Genomic DNA, 23490 nt, shown 5'->3' with positions numbered 1-23490 from the left:
GTGAGTGTTCCGATTCAGAGGTGTCTCTCGATAATAAGGAGGGGACCAATTTGTGCAAAGTTTGTTACTCAGAGAGGTACTTTGGGGGCTAGTGAACAACCAGGTGCTATAACTTTACCGCTACTAATCAACAGCTTTGGGAGAACCGGTCACTCCCTCCTGAATGAGTGTGGATAGTCAGTCTCCCATGTTCTGTTAAATGCTGTACAAAGGGGTCATGATTCACATATGTATGAGAAATCTGGGTTCATTATGTGTTGTGGAATGCAAACTCAACTTTTCTTTTCTCTTTTACTTCCAGTTTGACAAGTACGCTCCCAAATTGGACAACCCTTACTTTCGACATTCCAACGTGAGTGATGATGTTTCGAGACAGTTCCACTCTTTATGCTTCCGCTTGCTAGTGCATTGCTTAAATGTCTTTAATTGATACAGATGGCGGTTTCGATTCATCCATCCATAAAGTTTTCCTATTCTCGTTTGAATTTTTTGTAAATGTAAATCTTGTACTTTTCAACTTTTGTCTTCTGCATCTTCTTTACTTTCACTTTAAATTGCTGTGCCTGGGAATGTTGGGAGTGCACAGAGATTTCTCATAGTGTGGATTACTGCAGCCCCGGTGCAATCAGAGCTTCACACAATGCAGTGCCACAGAGAGCACGGTCCTTTCACAAGACAAAGGGTACATCTACATGAAAATGAAAGACCCATGGCACAGCAGTGGCTGGCCCAGGTCAGCTGACTCGTGCTCTTAGGGCTCAGGCTGCAGGGCTAAAAATTGCTGTGTAGATGTTCGGGCTCAGGCTGGAGCCTGGGATCTAGGATCCTGCAAGGAGGGTGAGTATCAAAGCTCAGCCTCCAGCCCAAACCCAAATGTCTGCACTGCAAATTTTTAGTCCAGCAGCCCGAGCCCCGTGAACCCGAATCAATTGAACCAGACTCTGAGACTCAGTACTGTGAGTTTTTTATTGCAGTGTAGACATATCCAAAGTGGGACAAGTGGCTTCATCCTGCTCCCCATTTCTCCACAGCACCAAAACTGCATACATTTTTGGTACTTAGTGTACAGTCTGCGTTCAGGAGAGGCCCAAGCAAATCTTAATACAGTTCACCAGGCTATGTACATGTTGTGCAGTTAGTCTGTAATAGCAGAGTAAATATCCAGGGTTCATATTTGCTTTGTAGAATGAAGCGATTTCACACATTTCTAAATAGGATTGATTAATTACAGATTTACTGCTTCTATTCAAAAATAGTCAAGCGAAACAATATTTTTCCATTTCTAGAGAATGAGGTGGAGGGATCCTTTGTCTGTTTCAAAAATACAGCAAATTGTATAGTCCAACATGTTCAAAATTAACAATAAAATGCATCAGATCTGCAAATTTTCACGTTTTATTTTGGCTTTTAAAAATTTTGTAACAGTGGTTGACAGGCTTAGCTCCTGCCTCGGCTGTTGTTCATTTTGTCTTCTTTTTTTTGTAGTTCTTTCCAACCTATCCTCCGGCAATGCCTGGAATGCCACCGATGCTTCCACACTCAGGACCTTTTGGGTCACTTCAGGGAGCATTTCAACCCAAGGTACAAATGTATTGTTGGTGTATTAGCACAGGCTTTGTTCTTCAATGGGTAATCAGAATTGTACTTCCGATGATTATATGAATGACCTTTTTGACTAGCTCAGATGCTTTTGGGGCCCAGGGGTTGTTCTTTAGAGAGGAGTGCAGTTGTTCACGTGGAAGTCTAAGGCCTGGTCTACAGTACAAAGTTAGATCGATGCAAGGTAGCTTACATCAGCCTAACTATGTACGTGTCTACACTAAAATTTCACTCCTGTCGACATAACTGTCCCGCTACGGCGACTTAATAATGCAACCTGTGTGAGAGGCATAGAGTCAATGTCAATGTAGTGAGATCGACACTAACACTGCGTTGCTTACGTCGACTGTTACTGGCTTTCAGAAGCCATCCCCCAGTGCCCAGTGCTGACAGTACAATCTGTACAAGCGCTGTTGGTGAGGACACACACCGCTGACACAAGGAGCATAGTGTGGACTCGCAAAAGTGATTTAATTACTGCGGCAGCTGTATGACAACATAACTTAAGTCAACGTAATTTTGTAGTGTAGATATGCCCTAAGTCAAAGCCAGCTAAGCAGAAGCTCAGGGTCAAATAAATTATTTAGTTCTAATACAGACTGATGAATCCCAAAGCAATTTGCAGATTAAACAGACAGATAGACAGGGGTCACTCCCCTAGCTAGATAGCAGCCAGCTGTGGGGATGGAACTGACTATCAAAGCACAGGAACCATAGAGAGGAATGCTTTGTAGTGGTTAGAGCAGGAGTGAGGCGTTCAGTTCCCAGTGCTGCCACTGATTTGCCTTCTGACCTCCAGCAAGTCACTTACCCCTCTGCACCTCAGCCTCTTCGTCTATAAAATGAGGATAATTACATACTTACCATGCAGTGGTTTTGTGAGGTTTATTTTATGTCTGTAAAGTGCTTTCAGATGCTTGGATGAAAGACAGAGTACAGCTGCAAAGTATTATTATAACTAGTGCAGATTGCAAACTTGCAAATTTTGCCATTTTAACTTTTAAAAAAAACTCCATGGCACATACTTTTTTCAAACTTAACGTTCTTTTTTTAAATTTAGAAAGTATACTGAAAACGTTTACATCCATTCCAACAGAAAAAATCCATAGTACACAGAGATTATTGATGACATTCTTATAAAAGTGACACTCGGTCTTGTTGTGATAAAGCATGTTTATAACTTCCTAAGTGACGTGGTTTTATAGATCTCCTGTCATTTCTAAACACATCTCTGCAGAGAGATAAGAAATGATCTGCGGAATCACTGTTTATTAAAGGGCTTCAGGAACCAGCGCTGTGTCAGTTATGCACTGTTTGCATTTTGGAAGATCAGTTTTGCAACAGACCAGCAAGAAACATGGGGCCAGGGTGTGCATTTACTCGCACTGGTGAGCAGTTATTCACATGAGCAGTCACTCACATGAAGTCGATGGAAGTGAATAACTACTTACCACTATGATTAAGGACTTCACAAGATAGTTTAATGGAAGCTAAAGGAACTTTTCAGTGGTTTATCAAGCCTCTGTGAGCCTTCTTTTGTAAATAGGTCATTTGTTATGGATTCTACACTATCTCAACTAGAAGATTACGCAAATTAAGTACAGGAATGGAAGAATAAGTTCTCCAGTTGAATCCAGGTGGAAGGGTGGGCAGGGGGTGGAATTTAGGAAGGAATTCTGTAATGACCTAGCTTGGAATTTGGCCAGAACACCATGGTTAAAGTTCCTATTCTTGCGAAGAACTCCAAAGGATCACTGATGACAACAAGTGGTCAGGTCCTCAGTTGTACATCTCATCTGAAAAAGATGCACAAACCCTGTGGAACTATCACTGTTGTAGTGACATCAGAAGATAGTACAGTTTTCCTACAAGGCTGCCTGTAATGAGACAACCTCTGATACACTGATAGTGTGCGCTTCTGGTTTCCATCTTCATTACCAAACTGTATAATACCATCTTGTTGTAAAATACCATGAGACTACAGGAGAAACTGTTCTGCAATAAGAAGGAAGGAGTGAGCACAGGTCTTTCACATTTCTAAGCAGTTCCAAGTACTATGTAACTAGATTTTAATTTATTTTAGAGAGAAATACATAGAACACTCACTGGTTCAAGGTTAAACCGCGCAAAATCACAGTCTGCTGCAATGGTTAATCAGGAACATGGTGTGGGCACTGGACAGTGCTATATTTACAGGGAAGCTAACATCTGGAGGGACATGAACGAGATGAAAAATTGATCCACAACTTGTCACATTCTCTTCCAGTTCCCTAGAGGAGACGGAGCTGAGCCTCTGGGTGAAGCCACACAAGATACTGTCACCTTCTCCCCCTCCCCCTTCCTCCCAAGCTATTTGATTAAATTCTAGATAATTAGGACAGACCAGTGACTTGATTCTGGCACAATGAATTCAGCATTCCCTGTCCTACAAAGCAAAGGGTTTGCTTTTGTCCATGTTTCTCCCCCCATCCCTCCCATGTCACTTGCCTTAGGCCGGGTGTATGAAGCCACTCACATAAATCCAGACTGACTATAAACTTCTGAGTGAGTTTCCCAAAAGCCATTCTCACAAGCTAAGGACTTGAAAAGGTCAAAAGTATTCAATTTCCTTTGCTGGGAGAAGCATTCACATCTGTCCTCAGGGGAAAGGAGGACAGAATGACACTCCATCATTAATGTGTTGTGATCCCAAGACTCTTGACTGTATCACAGCTGTGACTTTTGTTTTCTCCCTAAACCTCAGCTGACAGAGACCCTAGGAGCCCTTTGAACGCAGGTCTGTCAGGGGAGTGCTTCATCACTTAGACAATTCAGAATTGTCTTAAATAAATATTATAGTTTTAACAACTTGACCTGAGAAAATTAAACTAAACAAACAAACCAAAAAAAACCCCTCTTTTTACTGATTGCTCCTAAAATCTGGCTGTTTGGAATCTACAGTCACATGACCTAAATTCTGAGTAAAACAGCCAGCCAGGGAATTAGCTTTTTGGGGGCAACAGGTGAAGTTGTTTGGGGAGTCAAAGACTGATTGTTTACGTATAATTCCAGGTCTTGGGCCTCTCTTGCAGACAGCCAAGGGCAGGTTCTGTGAGCTAGTCTAGAACCAAGAAAATCCAAATGGCAGCATGGAGGAGTAGTAACTGGGATTCTGCACTCCCAAGTGTTTAATCCTCCTTGGGGAAACAATAAAATAAACACTAATAGATGACATGGTTGGTTGAGAGCCAATGAGAGAGAACATTTAGCACTAATATAGCAATATGCATGTCAAAGCACAGTACAAACATTGACTAATTAATGCCATTTACTATAGCTAGAAATATTAAGTGTGCTGCTGGTACAGTACAGTGTCACTCATGCTATTTTCTTTTCTTTTAGACTTCAAATCCAATTGATGTAGCAGGTAGACCTGGCACAGTCCACCACACTCTTCTGCAGAAGACTCCGGGGGTAAAGCAACAATTTGCAACCTTTCTTTTACTCTTCTTTTAATTCCAGTGAACAGTTTGTTTGTTTATAATAAAGAGAGAACAGCCTTTGCAAATTGAATTTGCTGTTATGGCAATAACCTCCAAGAGTTCATGAATGCAAGGGGATTTACAGACTCCTTTAAACAAAATCCACCGGAAGTGGAGTGGGAAACCCTTTAAGCTCTTTCCTCTTTGCCTTGTTTAGAGAGAAGCAGTTTTTAATGCACTCCATTGTAGGAGGATTACTTGGTTCTGAAAAACCTTGGCACTGTTTGGTTGCTGGCATGCAACTGCTTTATCTATCATAAAATCCTATTGTGTTTGGTGCAAGAAATGAAAGACACAAGTTTTAATAAAACTCCTCTCTTAAGCCTTTTGGGGTTTGCTATACCACAAGTGACTTGTCTAGAACAATGCCTTCCTTTATGTTTGTTCAGAAGAAGGAAGTTCCCTACCCTACCATATATTGGTCAGCTTCAGAAAAATCTCTGATTTTTATTTCTGCTTTCTTCATAGGTGTCTGACCCCTATAGACCTCCAGTAAGAGTAAGTAAGGGTTAGGGGGAGGTTGTACGTTTTTATTAAGTACAGTTCACATCCTTTTGAAACTTAACATGTACAGCATAAGTCTTATGTTCATCCCTTACTTGAAGAAACATGTAATAGTTAGCTCTCAGCTGCATCTGAGGAATATCATTCAGGTTAAAACCCAGTCTTGTTTTGCATGGAACTATGATAAAGTGAAACTTATAGTTAATAGACGTAATAATATTCTTCATGCCATTTATTGTGGCTTTTTAGGGTGGCGATACGTAAGTCAGAAAGAACAAAGCATGGCTCTTGGAGCCCAGGGTGTCAACCCTGAATGCTGATGTCCACCACTCCCAATAGGAGTGGTAGTGAAACTAGAAAAATATTACACCTTGCTTCTCAATCCCCCTTTATTTAAAAAAAAAAAGACATTTAATCAATTTCAGGTCACCAAAAAATGTTGATCACCTCCCTCTGCCAACTTAATCTCTCTCATTTTTAACGGTTTTAAAGAAAGGGAAGTAAGTGGTTGAATCAGATATTCGTAGAGCGTAAGCGCTAAAGTAAGCTATATTCTTATCCTTTCAATTGCAGAAACCTGGGAAGTGGTGTGCAGTTCACGTACAGATTGCCTGGCAGATCTACCATCACCAGCAGAAGATAAAGGTAACAGAGCCAGTTTATTCAATGAAGCCATGTCTTCTGGCTTCTTATAGGCTAAATTCTAGTGACTAATGAGCAGGATAAAGAATACTAGTGATGATGCTTCAGCTTATGATGTATAGATTAACTAAGGCTTTCAAACTTTTAACATCTGTGGCAGAAACTGTTAAGTTTGTCTGAGGGCACGGAAATTGGGTTGAATGGTAGCAAAAACACACAGCAGATATTAAGTATGAAGCCAGAGGAAGTTCGGAAGAGTGGGAGGGGGAGGGTAATTTTGCCCAAGATCCAGCTTTTTACGAAGCATACATGTTTAATATCATTTCCCTTCTGCACTAGTACCTCCTGTGGAATATGGAGTATTATCCTATTCAGAATGAAATGACCGATACGGTGAAGGACATTTTACAAAACATAGAGCAGGCGAGTAGAATGATAGTTACTGTGTTAGAGGTGGATGGGTTTTCTTTGATTCTGTGGGGGGATGGGAGGGAATTTAAAAACTGACGAGGTAACAAGCTTAGGTACATTGGGTGCCATTACAAACTCAACATTCCCCATGCCAGGTGCCTACACTTAGAATAGCAGATACCACAGTAAAACAATCTCTGTAGTGATTTTTTTTGTCATGGCTCCACAGTTAGTTTTTATCCAGTTGTTAATGAATATATACTGCTTTCACTTGGGGCTTTTTAATTAATGCCATTAAAATGGCAAATGTAAATTTTAGTACGTGAAAGTATCATTTCAGCTGTACATTTAGAAAAAGACTTATTTTCTCAGCATAGGTGAAGTTTGTCAATGTATCAGTCTGGCTCTTTGCTAGTAGCCTTGCATACTCGAGGAGAAGATTAAAAATCTCATCCGGCGTCTCAGAAGCAGTTTTCTTCATTCCTCCACATCTCTTCTCTCTTCCTAGCCCTTTCATTTGGTGCTTACTAGCTGTAGAAAAGGAATAGTCTGAGAAAGTCTCTCTCTCTCTCTCTCGCTGTCTCTGGACTGGAGCAACAAAGCACAGAACTCTGTCGTCAACTCTTAAGGCTTCTGGTTCTTTCTGTAGCTTTCGGCCTGTGGAATGTTTTTTGTCAGGTCAAGACTGCAGACTGATCCTAGGGTGCAGTGCACTTAGTGTATCATGTAGCATGCTCTGCTGTGTATGCTGTGGGGCTAAGAGCTCACTTCAGACCTTATTCATGTGAATGAGGCAGGCAGCTGAGAAGCTGTGGAGTGAAATGGCCTTATAGATGTTGTCAGACTATGACTACGGTATCTGACCAGAGACACTGCCGTCACACTCACTGACTCGCCCTGGCAGTACTAAGCAGCAGTGAGCCTGAACTCTCTCTTCTCCCCATAAGGAAGGGAAATATATAATGAGATTGTTCTTGTATCCTTTGACAGCAGATGCAGCTGGATCCCCACAAGCTAGACATAGGCGGTAAACTTGACCTGTTCAGCAGACCTCCTGCCCCTGGAATTTTTCCAGGATTCCATTACCCACAAGACCTTGCCAGGCCTCTGTTTTCCACAACAGGTAAGGAGAGAATTATCATTTTTGCAGAAATGTCAAGCACTCAATGGATTTCATGTTTTCCCCTTTCACTATTATGTATCAAAAATTAAAGCAGTACAATGTTAGTCTGCATAATGGTTTGAAAATATTAGAGAATATTGGTAAACTGTACTTTTAGAACAGATCCATTTGTTCTTCTGGGTCTTCCTATTTTAATACAGATGGAAATACATGTTACCCCACAAGACAAGAGATGATAGGAATTGCTTCTTGAATTTGGGTCTATCTAACTAGCTTTTAGTTTAGTTTTCCACATGCCAGATTAACATGCTATATGGAGCTGGTCAAAAAATGATTTTGCAAAAAAATTCAGTTGTTTCCATTACAGAGGGTTTAAAATGGATCCATTTTCTGTTGTTTTATTTAAATTGTCCATGCTGTATTATACTCCCCCACATTTTTGTTTTTTGTCTATTAAAAACATGGTTTTCTAAGAACAGAAAGTTTCAGTAACATTTGATTAAAAAAATCACAGAAAACAAAAAAATTCAGTGTTGACAATTTTTCATTAAAATATATTTTTCCCCTAAACCAAAACACCATATAATCTACAATCATATAATCCACATTGAATTCTTCCCACTAGCTCTGATTGAAACAGTCTACAACTCTGATGTTCTACTGTGTATGGTTATTGTTTTATATTCAGGAATATTTCCTGCTGCAGAATACTCTCTCTCTTCTCCCTCTATGGTCCTTCTTTCCCCCAACCCGCTTCTGACTATTTCCGTTTGTTATATATCTAAGTCTGCCCTCAGAGCTAGGCATGCAGTTTCTAGCTGAAGTCAGTGAAAGCTGTGCACTTGGATAGGATGACAGAATATAATTTTAGTTTATATAATTAACTAGTGGGTAATTTACATGGTGTTTTTCTTTCCTCACCTTACTCTATTTTTAGGATTACTCTTGGGGGAATTCTATGCCACTGCACAATGCAAAATTTGTGCAGAATTAATGTTCTGTGCAGAATTTAATTTTTCCCTGCAGAATTGGTGCTGCAGAGCTGCTGGCCACCACTAGGGACTGCTGGACCCAGCAGAGCCTGGCTGTCTAGCTCACAAATACAGGACACTGCCTGGGGTGGGGGAGGAGGGAGTGGGAGCTGGAGAGTTCCGGGTAGCTGGGGTTCCCAGCACATACTGAAGGAAGGAGGCAGCGTGCAGGAAACTGCATACAAGCCCAGGACCCAGCATTAGGCTGTTCCTCAATCTGGATCTCTGGGGGGTGTGAGTTTCTGGGCTCGGGGCTGTCTGGGGGCTGTGGGGTAGTTTTCCCTCAAGATATGTCCAGCTGGTACAGGTGACGCACTCAGAGCGAGGCACCCAGCAAAAGCATAACAGAGAAACAGGAACTGGGTTGTGGTAGAGGTGTCTTTATCTCTACTTCTGGTGGAGTTTTTTTTATTGTCTGTATTGTTGCAGACATACTTGCTGACAGGTATTTTGAAATAAATTACCAAAATAATTGAAACTGGTGTGATTATATTGCTTTATTTTGACAAATCAAATATGTAAAAATTTGCAGAATTTGCAGAAAAAGTAATTTTTTGGCACAGAATTCCCATCAAGAGCAAAGGATTGCAGTATCACTTGTGTATATTTGTGACCAACTTAATCAAATTTATTCCCAGTGTAACCCCATTAAAATTCATGTAGTTAAAAGAAGCATGACTTTTTGCCCAAATCCTAAAAAGAAAACTAATCCAGCATCAAGTTAAGATTCAAACACCGGCTTTAGGTAGCCTTCAGCCTGCATAACTGGGACCTGTTTATCTGTCTGCAATGATTTGTGGATGTGAATTACAAAGGGGGAGTGACTGGTGACCTCACCAAACATAAGCAATGTGCCCATCATAAAATTTTTATGCTGTATGATGCACGCTGCATAGGTATGTGTCTGGTACAGGTGCCCAGATACTATGGTGATGTCTTTATGTGTGAATGTGTATACATAGTGATTAGTTTAACTGTGGGAGCTGCTCTTCCTCCCATTATCTTCAAATCAAACCCTTGTTGTTTTTAAAGATGCCCACATGAGCTCTGGTTTTGCCGCAAGGTCTGTATCATAGTACAGTTTGTGGTCATAAACAGAAATGGTCTGTTGCAGCAAAAGTGCTGTCCAGTTAGTATGTTTGACATTTCTTTAAAGGAAGCAGACGTGCCTGAGAAGTATCTAGATCTCTAATGATTTAATAACGACAAGCTTATCTCTTAACGAAAGCAAGAAGAGAAGTAGCATAGAATAGATTTGTTTAAAGAAGGCAAATTAATAGAATCCTTTACTTCAACTGGAGATAAATAACTTAGACCAACTAGTCTGTGAGTATATTAATCACAACAGCCATCAAACCGTAAATCTAGGTAAAGTGTGCTATCAGAGAACAGCAGAGTGAACAAACATTGCAGCAGTAATATAAGAATAAATAAATCTTTTACTCTACAGTATCTGAAGCATTCTTTTCACCTGACTGAACAAGTGCGTAGTTGGTGTGAATCATTGGTTCTGCGGCATTGCCTTGTTACTGTGGGAGACATAAGTTATCTTAGGGCCACCTGTCTTCAGGACGAATGTTCAGCTGCCTGGCAGACGTTATATTTAATAACTACCTGACAGCCCACAGTGCTGCTCCTGGCTTTCTCTAGAGGATTTTTTATTATCAGCCCATGTAGTTGAGTTTGTAAGCCATCTCCTTTGAAGAAATCTCCCATCCGTTATACATCTTCTGAAATCTTAAAGGATTAGATAGATGACAGTCTCCATCCATCTTGAAGCAGTGGAGCAGTTGGAATGTTTATAGATAACCTCAGGTTTCGTTGCTGTGGTCTCTCTTAAGTTTCCTTAATTCATTTTCTGGCTGCTTAGGTTTGCAGTGCCCAAGTTGGTGTGGGACTCGCATGTCTGTCTCTGGGGCTTTAAAGTCTGCTCATGTTCATGGGACATCACTCTGTTTTAACAATGATCTTCTGTGCACCAGTTCCTGCCACAGATAATGTATAGGTACATCCATGTCCTGGTTTGGACTAAGTTGTATTCACTTTAGGGAGGTGGGGATTGGCCATGTTTGGGTAGCAGTTTCTGCTCTGAAGTCTTAATTACTCCCCACTGTAACTGTTAGTAGTGTCATATCCCTGTGGGTACCAAGTGCTGTAGACAGACCCTATTTCTTATTCCAGTCTTAATGGAGGTGGGAAAGTTAACTTTTTACTGACTGCATTTACAGTACAACTTGAGAAAAGTAAGCAATAAAGCGCTGCACCTGAAGGCGGTACTAAGTTCTTGGTCAATTTTGGGCACAGCTAAGCCTGGTCTCAAGAAAGTGCCGGTTCTGTCAGTGCCTAGTGGAGTCCCATTAGTTCATAATAAAATGTGGAAAACAGCTTGGTTTTAGGGGTAGATATGTTTTTGTTTCCTTTGAGCAAGGCAGGAGGGTATATTTACATTAAACGATTGTCTTAAAAATCTCCCAGCATTTCAACTGCAATAGTGGGAATATTAGCACAGGCAGGGCCTCCAAGTGGTCACTAGCATTTTAAACAGCGTGTCATCTAACCCTGCATGGAGCTGGCCTACTCAACCTAGTGTTTAAAATGATGGCAGCTGCCTGGGCCTTTATATAAGCTAGGTCTCCCACCACTGAGACCACCAGTTGAGCTGAATTAACCGTTAGCCATGATGGGAAATTTTAGGAAAGACTTTCTACCATAGACAAGGTCCCAGAAACCTTGAATCCCAGCAACTCAGCAAAGTCTGGCGTGATGCTCCACAGCTGGCAGTGGACAACATCACCAAACTCGACAATAAATGGTCAGGGGAACCTCATGTGATTTAATGCCAGTCTCAAAATGTAACACGCCATGCATTCAGGGAACCTCAAGGCAAATACCCTGGGATAGGGATGACTGGTGTTGTGCTGCTTCACATGCATCCTTCCATCAGCTGTCCCACTTCAGAATGGTCTCTGTCTTGCTCTGTGACCTTGGGTGACCCAGCCCAGTGATGACCTTGGGTGATCCATACAATGAAATAAATGACCATGCTACATGAATCTTTTATAAAAAGGCATCAAGATCAGAGTTTTACAGAGAATTAGTAAATTTTGATGCAAGATCTTACATTCACCCTTTCTCTTGCCCTGATTTAGGGAAGAGGGAAAGAAATTCTACCCGTTACTAGGTTTCAAATACTACCTCTGTGGTGTTTAAGTATGTCGCGTGCCTTTGTATCTACCTAATGGACTTGATGGACAGGAGCTTTGGCTTTTCATATTAAACACTTACGCATCGCTGGATTAAAAACATATCACTCCCTTGTCACAGGTGCTGCACATCCAGCCACCACCCCATTTGGACCCTCGCCTCATCACAGCAGCTTCCTGCCTACTAGCCATTTGGCAGGTAAGTGTAAGTAAACACTGCTTTCACATTTATTGTTCTATTTAATTCATCCCCTGACTCCATGGATCAGCAGTGTCTGAGATACTGTAGCACTAGGGGGACTTAACTCCCCACAGGAAACAGAAGCTATGTAGGAATATTCCCCCAACATACCGTTTGTTTTTCCACCTCCAAATTACTTCCTAAGGTCAGCAGGCTTAGTAGACGCCTCCACTGCCAATGGATGGAGAGTCTCAGAAAGGTGGAACTCCATGATAAGCCACTGTGCATGCTCACTTACATCTTAGATGTAAAGGTTTATTCCAGTCTGCAGTTAAATGTGTGTGTGGTGGGCTCAAAGAAACAATAAGAATTTGTGCTATTAGATGGATAAATAATTAGAAATTAGGAGGCTTATCAAAAGGTGATCAAAAGAAAAAGGATAATTTAGCACTTCCAATCATTGGCAAAATATATCTCAAACAAAGCATAATTTAAAATGTGTTTCTCCCACATCCCTTCCCACCTATTAAGTTCTTGGCTGGGTTTTTTATTAGAGCTGGATGAACGGTTATCCAATATATTTTGCTTGCTTTTCTGTTCCCTAATTGGCTGTAAGCAGACCCTGATTTTCTAAAATTTCTTCATTCTAAATTATACACAAAATTAGTTTTTCTTGTTCGACATAGTGCTCGTGAGCAGTTCATTATATCACTCAAAGTTCAAGCTGTGTTGGTTAGTTTTGATAATAAGGGTTTTTCTACACATGGAGTTATTCAGGAATAAGTGTGTCTTTCTGTTTTTTGCGTAATCCACTTCCAAAGTGGATTAAGATAATTTGAGGAAAAGAGGCATTTGTATTTCAGAATCAGAGTTATTCAGGAATGTCCATTCCACTTTAAATTCACATCCTACCTTATTCTGTACTAACTTTTTATGTGTTCTCAAGCCCTTACTCTCATCCAGTCAGTGAACAGAATATGCCCTATGATGACCTGTTTGAATTCAATTTCCAGGGCAAAAACCCCATGGTAACCTGTTTTCTTTGAATTTTCTCCAACACTCAATTAAAATTCACTATTTCTGGAAACGAGTCACTCTAATATTCAGTACAAGAGTAGGGTGCAAACACGGAGTCAAGTAGTGTAAAAATTCTAATTGATGTATTTGTGGAAACCTCTGTAATGTTCACCCAGCTCTTGTATGTTATTTAAGATGTTTTACATCTGGTCAGAATTTAATGGTAGCAGTGTAGTGGGGGACATAGGCGCTGACTCCATGGGTACTGTGGGGCTGCAGCACCCACAGGGAAAAATTAGCAAGTGCTCCGCACCCACCGGCAGCCAAGCTCCCCCACCTCCAACTCCTCCTTGCCTCCTCCTCCCCCAAGCGTGCCATGTCCCTGCTCCTCCGCCTCCCAGCGCTTCCTGCCTTCCGCCTTACAGGTGTTTGGCGGCGCTTAGGACTTTCTGGGAGGGTGGGGGAGGAGTGGGGATGCAGCATGCTCGGGGGAGGAAGTGAGGACTTGGAAGGGGTTGGAATTGGGACGAGGGTGGGGCAGAGCCGAGGCATGGGGTTTGAGCACCCACGGAGCAGAGGGAAAGTCAGCACCTATGGTGAGGGAACTTAGTGCTCTGACTTAGCAAGGCCTTACGACTGTGGTCTACTTTCACACTAGTGAGTGAGGATAAACAATCCTCTGAGGCTGACTCTACAGCAGCACTTTTCCCCTAACATTTCTCAACTATGGTTACCAGCCTAGTTGTAGCGGTAGTGCAGACCCTTCTCTGGCATTTTAGCCAACCGCTCATCTAACTTGACTCAGAGCAGGTCTAAAACGCCAGGTGGCTGACACACAATAGCCCCTAGTCTACACTAGCCCTCCCAGTTTCACTGCGACTAGTGGCTCTGTACAAGGAATTTTAGTGCAAAAGGCCCAGGTGTATAGTTGCTATACAGGCCAGCTCTTCCATTTAGGCGACCTAGGCAGTCGCCTAGGGCACCAGGATTTGGGAGGGCGGCATTTTGCCGCCCCCAGCGGCAATTCCGCGGCGAGGGGTCCTTCCGCGCTCTGGGTTGTCAGCGGCAATTCTGCAGCGGGTCCTTCACTCTCTACGGGACCTGCCGCCAAAGTGCCCCGAAGACCGGGAGCGCGGAAGGACCCCCCCACCGCAGAATTGCCGCCAACAACCGGGAGTGCGGAAGGACCCTCGCCTAAGGCACCAAAAACCCTGGCACCGCTCCTCTTGCTATAGGGATGGATGTCCGTAGTGATTCGCTTAGGATTATGTCTGTGAAAAGGTTACGCAGCAGACAACACAGAGGTGCATACAAAAGCGATAGTGAAACAAGATGACCAAAGTTCCTGCAGTTCCTGTTTCAAGGCAACTGAAATATAATAGTAGTGAGCAAAGAAAGTTCATCTGTATCAAAAAGCATTGTCATAATAAGTCGTCAACCCCCTGCCTGCTAGAATGGTTTTGTGTTTAGTTCCTCCACTAACTGTCTAATGCTGCCGAAATATCAGCTAGCAGCATTGTGGTATTTGTGTCTTGCCTCACTCTTTCTCAGGTGTAGGGTTACTAATGCAGGAGCCTTTTGTTATCCTATACCAAGGCTGCTGGGTTTTGTCAGAGCTTTATTTTATATTGATGTCTACGCTGTGACATGGCACAGAACCCAGAGTAGGCTCCGAAAGGAGCTGGAGAGCAAAAAGTGTATCGAAGTCGTCTTATGTCCTCCCAAGGTTATTGCAAGGCCCACTCATGCCAGAACATGGTTTATAGCTCTTCATTGCCACATGTAGCTTTGTAGCTGCCACCCCAGTTTCAGCTATTAGAACTTAACTTCTGGCTCCCCTCTGACTGGCATACAAACATTGACAGCATCTGTTTGTGTAGTAAGCACTGAATCCCTTCTCCATTTTTTAACATGCTGGGAATTTTCCGTGCAAAAAACCTCGCAATAAGGAGGATCAGCTTAAAGTCTGACCTAATCCTACTTGGATTCAGAGCATTCAAAAGGGGAGGGGTGCGTTTCATTCTCCAACATTCTTGGCTAAATGCCTGCTAAATCCCTGTTTGCCTTTCCAGATCCATTTAGCAGGTCAAGCACCTTCAGCGGCCTTGGGAACTTAGGCAGCAATGCCTTTGGAGGATTAGGCAGTCATGCTCTGAGTAAGTACTGGCTGGGTTACTGCAGACAAACATCCCTTCCAAAAAAGCCACATGCTAATATTTACAGCAGCTGGTGGTAGTTTTTAAAAAAGTTATTTCCTAACCTCCATTATCCTATCTGAAAACACTGCACCTAAGATTTCCAGGTCTCTGCGGTGGGAGCTTTTCTGCATGTCACGTGTTATCAGTAGCTGTGCTTCTGCATCTCTTCACTGCTCAAGATTGTTGCCTTGTGTGCTATTAGAGGTGCCAGAGCCGTGAAACTCCACTGAGCTCTACTACCCTACTGGCATGTAAAGTGACACCCTTCAACGGCGAAGACTTGCAGTAGAACAGCCATTGATCTCTCTCCTAAATTGCTGTGCAGGCTTTCCCCCTCCTGCCAGTGCCCATGGTCTGAATTTTAAGTTCCACATATAGAAGGATTTTCCTTTAAAAGTACATTACTGGCAGGTGAGGCATGCTTGGCAGACACACGTAGGGGAGCATGCATGTGCATCTCATGCAGAACGAGATGAATTCTGGATTGGTGGACAAAAATCAAGTGACTGTTCATACTAAAAGGAGCCTGTGACCACGGCAAGCTCTGTTTTAAAAAAAAAAAAAAAAAAAAATTACAACTACACATCACCTATGCTTTCCTTAACAAATAGGGCCCTGAGTCCTCACTGCAGGCAGCTGATTTGCTGTAACTACCTGCAACCTTTTAGTTTAGGTCAGCCACAGGAGCTAGTGAGTACTGGTTGTGATGGATCCCATGGTGGCAGGGAGAGAAAGAGAAGCTGGGCAATTCTGAATCATCTCTCGTGGTGTTAATGGTCTCATTACCTTACAGGAGTTACTCAGATCTGTAGTTAAAGCTTCCCCCGCAAACAGTCTTAAGAGCTGCTGTGTCTTTCACCAGATATCAGAGGTGGTTGAAACTTCCTGCTAAGAGCTTTCCCTGACCCCAAAATGAGAAGCCTTGAAAGGATAGTTATGGTTATAATTGGCACTTTACAGAATTTATTTGGGATAATGTGGTGTGAATTATTTTTTAACTCTTGTTCAAAAGAAGGAAAAAAATCTGTTCCCTTTTGCCCTCCACTATTCTAGCTCACAACAGCATTTTTGCTCACAAAGACGGTCCAAACCTACAGAGCTTTAATAATCCCCACGAGCCATGGAACAGACTCCATCGAACCCCACCTTCCTTCCCGACACCTCCACAGTGGCCTAAGCCGGGGGATTCCGAACGGAGCTCTTCAGTAACCAACCATGACAGAGACCGGGAGCGGGAGTCAGAGAAGAGGGATCTTTCACTGAATAAAGACGACAGAGAGAAAGAGAGGTACGTGGCAGGAACACTTTGGGCACTTTCTTGTACCCCTTAATCTTCAACTCCCCTTCCAATGGCCTTGATTTTGGTATAATTGTAAATCTGCTGCTGAATGAGGTGAGCAAATTCTCTCTGAAGCTGTCAACAGGCCGCCTCCTCCACTCAGCACTGCCATAGGCATGTTTTGGCAAGACAGAAACAAACAGACCATCCTTGAATGTCACTCTCTGTGGCAACATGGTGAACAAGTCCGTCCTTTCTTGCCACTAGGCCATTTGTCAGGCAGACTCTATTCCCAAAGTGTCTCTCGTTAGACAGCTCTTAATACACAGGCATGGTGAATGAGAGCTGCTGTGGGCTACGGTGTTTTCTGTCTTTCAAAACATCTCAGGTAAGCAAAGGTTTGCAAACTGCATTGTGATACTGTGATCTGATCTCTCTCACTCCCATACACTGAGCTAAGGGCAATGCCTCTCCAGTCTAGCCAGGTATCTCAAATAAATCCCAAACAATTCTGTTGCTGAGAAACCAAAAGAGATTGATTTGGCAGGATCCAGAAAAGAAAAAGCCTATGTGGGATTCCTCTTTAGCTGTTGCTGGCCTAGTGCAAAGATGCTAATGCATAAACTAAGAGGTGAACAATAAGTCATCAATTTTAATTCTGTTAGAAACATGCTCAGAGATGAAATTATCCGTGGCAGGCAGTTTTCAACTCCTGTGAAAAAGTGGCCCAGTGAAAAAGAAATTTAAAAGAACTAAACCAGATCAGTATCTCTCTCATGAGGCTTGCAAGGGAAATAGTCAACTGTAGAATCAAGAGAACCGATCTGCAGACAAATACACTCCATTTATCCACAGAAGAGGTCCCTTATAGCCTGGAACCCTCCTCTGTGCTCCTTTCCCTGACTCAGAGGGACCAGGGTGTGGAGCTCAGGCTCCATGGCCCATTCGGATCCTGTTAGCAATCTCACCAGAGAGCCCAAGCGTACCAACTGCTCCAAAAATGAGGTGATAGTTTTATGAGATGAATGCTTGTAAACAATTTCAGCTAGCACTGCCCACTAACTTGAGTCCACTAACGTTTACACATGCTAGTCTGGATACTTCACAAATGTTTGTCCCACAATACTAACCAGGTAAATGCAAATGTCTGCAGAGCGTGTGCAAGAGTATTAGTGAACTCATGTTAAGGGGCAATCCATTAATTTGAGTTTTAAAACAGTACTAGTGTAGGTAAAACCTTTTAAAGTGATGAGTGGAATATTTCACCTGTACTCCACTTAGTGCTTCGTCTTCTAGGTGTATGATTTTGATCTAACACGCCCTTTGTGTCTTAGGTTATCTGAGTGGCTAACTCAGTATGTGTGTTTTACCTTGGCCGTTGATACTAGCCAACTACTCCTAGAGTTGTATGCCTGATGCGAGCACATTCTACAGAAGGCCCTCCACTCTGGAAATTGCTTTTCCACCTTCACTTGTTCTACACACAGTCAGATTTTGTTGACCTTCAGGGCCTTTCTGTTTACTTGGAACATTTTTGAGCTGGGAGGGTATTGCTGGTACTTCAGCTGACAACTCTGATATTACCACCCTAGACCGGATTTGACCTGGTGAGTTGGAGATGAAAATCTGGCTCAAGGCATTTGTAATGAAGTATTTATGCAGTCTGTCTCACCAGTGGCGAGGGTAAATTCTGACCTCTTACTCCCATGCACCAAAGTCAGGAAGATTGTATAGGAGTAATTGTCCCAGAATCCTAAATAGCATAGAGTTATAGTCTCTGATACAATTTACGGACACACATTTTTGTAAGGGGGAAGAAGAATCTATTTGCATATAAACTTAGAGTTTGTCTGCATGGGAAGAAATTAAGACAAAATAACTAAAGGTATGAATTTCAAAGTGCATTAGTTAAAGCGCATTAAACCCCTATCTGGACATTCATTTCAAAGTAAAGTGGCATTAGGTCACGTTAGCTTAATTCATTTCACTAAAGCAAACAAAGACTACTTTACTTCAGAGTGAGACCATCCAGAAAGAGGTTTAATTTGCTTAAACTTTAAATTGCTTAAACTTTAAAATTAGGCCAACAACTATGTTGGTCAGAGGTATGAAAGAAACACACCCATGATAGACACAGCTGAACCAACCTAATCCCCGCTGCAGAGGCTGCTATATTGTTAAAGAATGTTTGTGTCAATGTAGCTACCATCATTTGGGGAGACTGTATTCCTACTCCAATAGAAAAGCTCTGTCTGTCAGTGTAGGCTATGTCTACACTATGGAAGTATGCCATAGGGTCCGTAATGTAGGCAGGCCATTAGTAAATCAGCTTAACTGACCGAAAAACATCACCAGGTCTGTCTACCACAGCATCTAATACCTTTTGCTGAACTAAAACCAAAGGTTTGCCAAAATTCAGTGCCCTGAAAAATAAACAAAAGAAGATAAATATTCATAAAACTCCAAGAGCACCTATTAGTTTTCACCAAAAGTAATTCAGCTCATGACAGTAACCCAACAGAAAGTTTGAGCATCATTAAATTTCTCAGTTGTCCCGTACTTTGTGGTTAGCGCACCTTTTACCCAAAGATCACAAAGTGCTTTGAAAAGGGTGAACATTACTTACCTTCCTCCCCTTTTAGAGATGGGAGTAACTGAGGCACAGTGAGGTTAATTGATTTGTCCAAGGTCAAAACACATCGGTGGCACAGCTGGGAATACAACCCCACTCTCATGCCTCCCATTCCCACTCCTAAACATTGAATATCATCCCTGCTTGTGTGAGAGACCTGCCTCATTTAGTCAGCATCAGTGCATTAAACTGTCTGCCTCACAGCAGCCCTTCTTGAAAGGCAGTCTGATCAATCAGTGTCATGTGCATATATCTCCCGTGCCTGGCATTTTTTTCTTATCAGCTTATATAACTGCTGAAATTGCAGCACTGAGCTCAGCTAAACTGAACTAAAAAGCAGATCTGCTGCTGCCTAGGAAAACTAGGAAAAATGTTGTCTCGTGTCCAGGCTGCTCAAGCCCCTAGATAGGAGAGTTTAAGATGGATTTGTTTTATGAAGAATTTAGTGTAAATGTGCATAGAACTCAAGACTAAGCTGCCAACGGATGCAGTTTCTTTGTCTTGGATACATGGCATCAGTGCAGCTATCAAGGTAACTCAAGCAGATCTTAGAAAATTAATGGCTAATATCCCTAGGTAATAAATTGTATTTATTGATTGATAGCATAATGATTACTTCCTTGGCTGGCACAGTCTAGAAAAATATTTTTTAAATAATCTACTGATCCTTTTGGCCTTCCACTAGCCTGTCTCTTAAGGAGACTAAAGTTTAAATTGAGATAAGGTCACTTGTGAAAGGTGACTTGGGTTCTCATATTCATGTTCCATTTTGCAAGTCACCAAACAAGTGCTCATGAGCAGCCATAGCTGGAGTAGCTGGCTGCAAGATAGTGCTCAGCATTTAACACTACTATGCCTGCTGCTCGCCAAAGCTGTCAGTCTCTCATTTTCAGAAGGTCTATGTTGGCTCACAGTTTTAATAGTAACATATACTTTATTGACTAGAATATAGTTCTGTTCATTGTTGGGGTAGGTGTTTGGTGTAAACAAGCACACACCAACAGTAAGCTATTTTCTGTTTACACAGGGATCTCATGGATAAAAACAGACATTCAAATAGATCCTCACCGGCATCAGCTCCTGTGACCCATCAGATCAGCAACCTCATCCGCAACAACGCTCAGACCTCCAGCGATCCCATCAGGCAAGTTAGCATTGGTGAAAGGGACAGGTCCAAAGAACCAGAGAGAGAGCACCCTGACCGGCTGAGAGAGCCGCCCATAACAGAACACAAGATAAAAGAGAGCCGTTCCCCCGGGAAGGAAACTCCAAGCCATGATAAGAGACCCTCCGAGGACAACACGAAGCCAGTAATTCAGTCTGTATCTCCCTACAGCAAACCTGCACTAAGTGAGAGCTTGAAACTTAGCAATTTAATGAACAAAGATATAGAGAGAAAGTCAGAGCTTCCAAGTGACCTCCAGAAGATTAAGAATGACATCAAGGTCAAAGAGGAGCGCAAGGAGGACAGTGATGTGCTGGTGGTGGGATCTGAACCTTCACAGCATTCCAGAACAGTGGAACATCCGCCACCACCTTCTTTGCATGGATTACCATTGCCCCATTCTATGGCCGCCACAATGCCTCTCTCCATGAGTAGCGTTCACCAGATGAACAACATGAATGTTCTAGACCGCAGCAGAATGATGACCCCTCTCATGGGCATGAATCCTTTGTCAGGAAGGGAGAGATTGCCACATCCTGGATTTTCTTGGGACCCAGTGAGGGACCCACTGAGAGATGCCTACCGGAGCTTAGACTTGCATCGTCGAATGGACTTCCAGCTCCGGACAGATCCCATCCACAGGTTCCCTACCACTTCTGGATTTTATGACCATGAGCGTTCTTACAGAGACAGAGAACCGCACGACTATAACCATGAAAACCTTCTTGAAGCCCGCCGAGAGCAGGAGCGGTTGCGGCAAGTGGAGGAGAGGGAGCGCTTGCACTTACGGGAAGAACTTGAACGTGCCAGAATGCACCACCTGCACTCATCCCCTATCGAAAGTCATCTGGCACACATGCCATCGTTCATGCCTCACTTAAGCGGGATGCATTACCCCAGACTCAGTCCATCCACTGCCATGCACAATGGAATTTTAAATAGGAACCCACCAACCGCAGCATTGAGTGCCCCGCCCCCTTTGGTACCAGCAAGCAGTACTAGACCTGCCTCCCCACGCAGGACTACCCCACTCACAAACTCAGAGTCCAGGGACTATTCCCCCTCTAGGAACCCCAAAGAAGTAGAGGCACGATAGTCCCCAACAGGGTGAATTTTAAACTTGGCTGTATATAGAACAACAAAAATCTTTTACAAAATGCACTGCTGTAACCTTTTTTTTTTTAATGTAAAATTTATAGAAGTTAAGCACAGTTCCATAAATAATGGGGTATGGGGTTTCAAACTTTCCAACAAGAAGGTTGCTAAGAATGGGAATTTAATATATATAGGTATTGATTTTTTTTGTTTCTGTGCTAAAATTAGTTAAAAATATCAAGTTTGTACATTTTTTCCCAAATGTGAGAAACATTTTTAATGGATTTGTAATTTTTTTAATTTTGTGCTCTTTATTCACTTAAAAGAAGAGAAATTTTGCTTTTAGTTAAATTTGCATTTAAAATGCCTCAGATCCTTAAGAAAATGACCCAGGGTTTCTTAAAGTATTATTTATGGAAATACTGTAGTTTCTTACAGTCCACTGTGAGGTTCCCTAACTGAGGCCAATTGATCACTTATCTTGGTACTTTGGAACCGAAGTTACAGATATATATTAAAATATTATTATTAATAATAATAATGTACAAAACTGTTTGGTTTTTGCCTTATAATATTATGCAGAAATTTAAGAGGAATTTTTTTTGACTTCTTGTTTTAAACAAAACAAACAAAGAAAACAAACTGTAAATATTCTGTTAATATAAATGTACACCAATATTAAATTCTTAACATAGGTAGACTTTATAAAAAAAAAAAAAAAAAACAGGTTTCTAGAACCACTCTGGTTATTTGTTAACATGGTTACAACTCATTCTTGTCACAGTCAGAAATACACACTCAGTGCAGCATATATACTTCAACTATGCAAGAACTTGGAGGCAGGTCTTACTGGATGTTAGGGGGAGGAAGATTTAAAAAAAAAAATAAAAACCCCAAAAAAAGAAAACAACTTGCAACTCTGGAGACAGAATGGAAATGGCATGTGAACAGAAAGAAGGATGCTTGTGTTTAACAAAAAAAAAAAAGACTGCATTTTTTTTGTACAAACACAAGGGACAGTTCACCAAGGAAGAGACGCTCCTGGGAGGAGATTTTGGTTTCCTACTTTTCAAGATGGCAAAAACAGATGGAACTGGCACAGTACCCATGCGGCAGACCCTTTCTTTATTTTTTTTTCTTTTTTCCTTTTTTTTTCTTTTTTCTTCCTTTTTTTTCTTTTTTTTTTTTTTTTTTATGTTGTGGGCAGGCTCGCTGGCAAGCAAGGACAATTTTCCGTGGACCCCTTGTGCTAATTGTGCAGTGTTCTTATTGGAATCTGTATACAAGACAAAGTAGAATTTTAGGAGTGCAAAAAAGTCTAATGGTTGATTTAAAAAAAAAATCCTGATGTGTTATCTCTATTACATGAAGACCATAAGCAAATGTTTGTTGCAGTGTGGTTCTGCCTTGAACTGGCTTTTTGGAATGATTTTTATTTTTATTTCAAATTTTACTTTTCACTCATATGTAAATTTTGCCATGTTTTACTTGCTGTACCATTTCCCCATCCTTTATTTTATTTTTCAGTATCCATGTTTTATATTTCCTGGGCTTTTACTCTCTAGTTAATTCAGCCATCTGCTACTATTTTCTTTCCTTGACTCTGTATCTCGTTTCCCTCCCTCCCCCTTCCAACCTCCCCCCTGCGCCCCTGTAATTTTAAACATTCAGTTTCCTTGTAGATCAATGAAGATAAATACAACATTGATTTTGGATGAAAAAAGGTAGTTGAGTGTTTGTGTGTCATAGCTAGTCCTCTTGACTTTAAGGCTAATGGTTTATCGACAGATGTGCTGAGCCCTTTAATACCAATAGTGCTTCAGATGCTTTGATGGCCCAGCCACCCTGTGATGAAGAGGTTGAGGAGTTTGTTTAAAATCTTACCTTGA

General features: G+C 41.9%; 1 protein-coding gene across 14 annotated transcripts in view; it reads left to right on the top strand.

The window, feature by feature from the left end:
- FBRSL1 (fibrosin like 1) overlaps window positions 1-22532 on the top strand; it is a 760769-nt gene extending 738237 nt beyond the window's left edge. For 5 of the 14 annotated variants that reach the window (XM_050924090.1, XM_050924082.1, XM_050924083.1 and 2 more), the window contains 11 exons: window positions 302-352; window positions 1486-1581; window positions 4981-5052; window positions 5589-5618; window positions 6198-6269; window positions 6606-6689; window positions 7668-7800; window positions 12156-12239; window positions 15305-15388; window positions 16484-16718; window positions 20369-22532. In XM_050924090.1, the coding sequence (XP_050780047.1) occupies window positions 302-352; window positions 1486-1581; window positions 4981-5052; window positions 5589-5618; window positions 6198-6269; window positions 6606-6689; window positions 7668-7800; window positions 12156-12239; window positions 15305-15388; window positions 16484-16718; window positions 20369-21602 (2175 nt within the window). In that variant the 3' untranslated portion in view covers window positions 21603-22532. The remainder of the gene's footprint in view (window positions 1-301; window positions 353-1485; window positions 1582-4980; window positions 5053-5588; window positions 5619-6197; window positions 6270-6605; window positions 6690-7667; window positions 7801-12155; window positions 12240-15304; window positions 15389-16483; window positions 16719-20368) is intronic. The other 9 variants (XM_050924093.1, XM_050924092.1, XM_050924088.1 and 6 more) reach the window with 7 other exon arrangements.
- The last annotated feature ends 958 nt before the right edge of the window (window positions 22533-23490 follow it).

Source organism: Gopherus flavomarginatus, chromosome 15 (assembly GCF_025201925.1).
Source record: "Gopherus flavomarginatus isolate rGopFla2 chromosome 15, rGopFla2.mat.asm, whole genome shotgun sequence".
NCBI lineage: Eukaryota > Metazoa > Chordata > Testudines > Testudinidae > Gopherus > Gopherus flavomarginatus.
The sequence above is the reverse complement of the archived record's forward strand: the minus strand, read 5'-3'. Positions and strand labels throughout refer to the sequence as shown.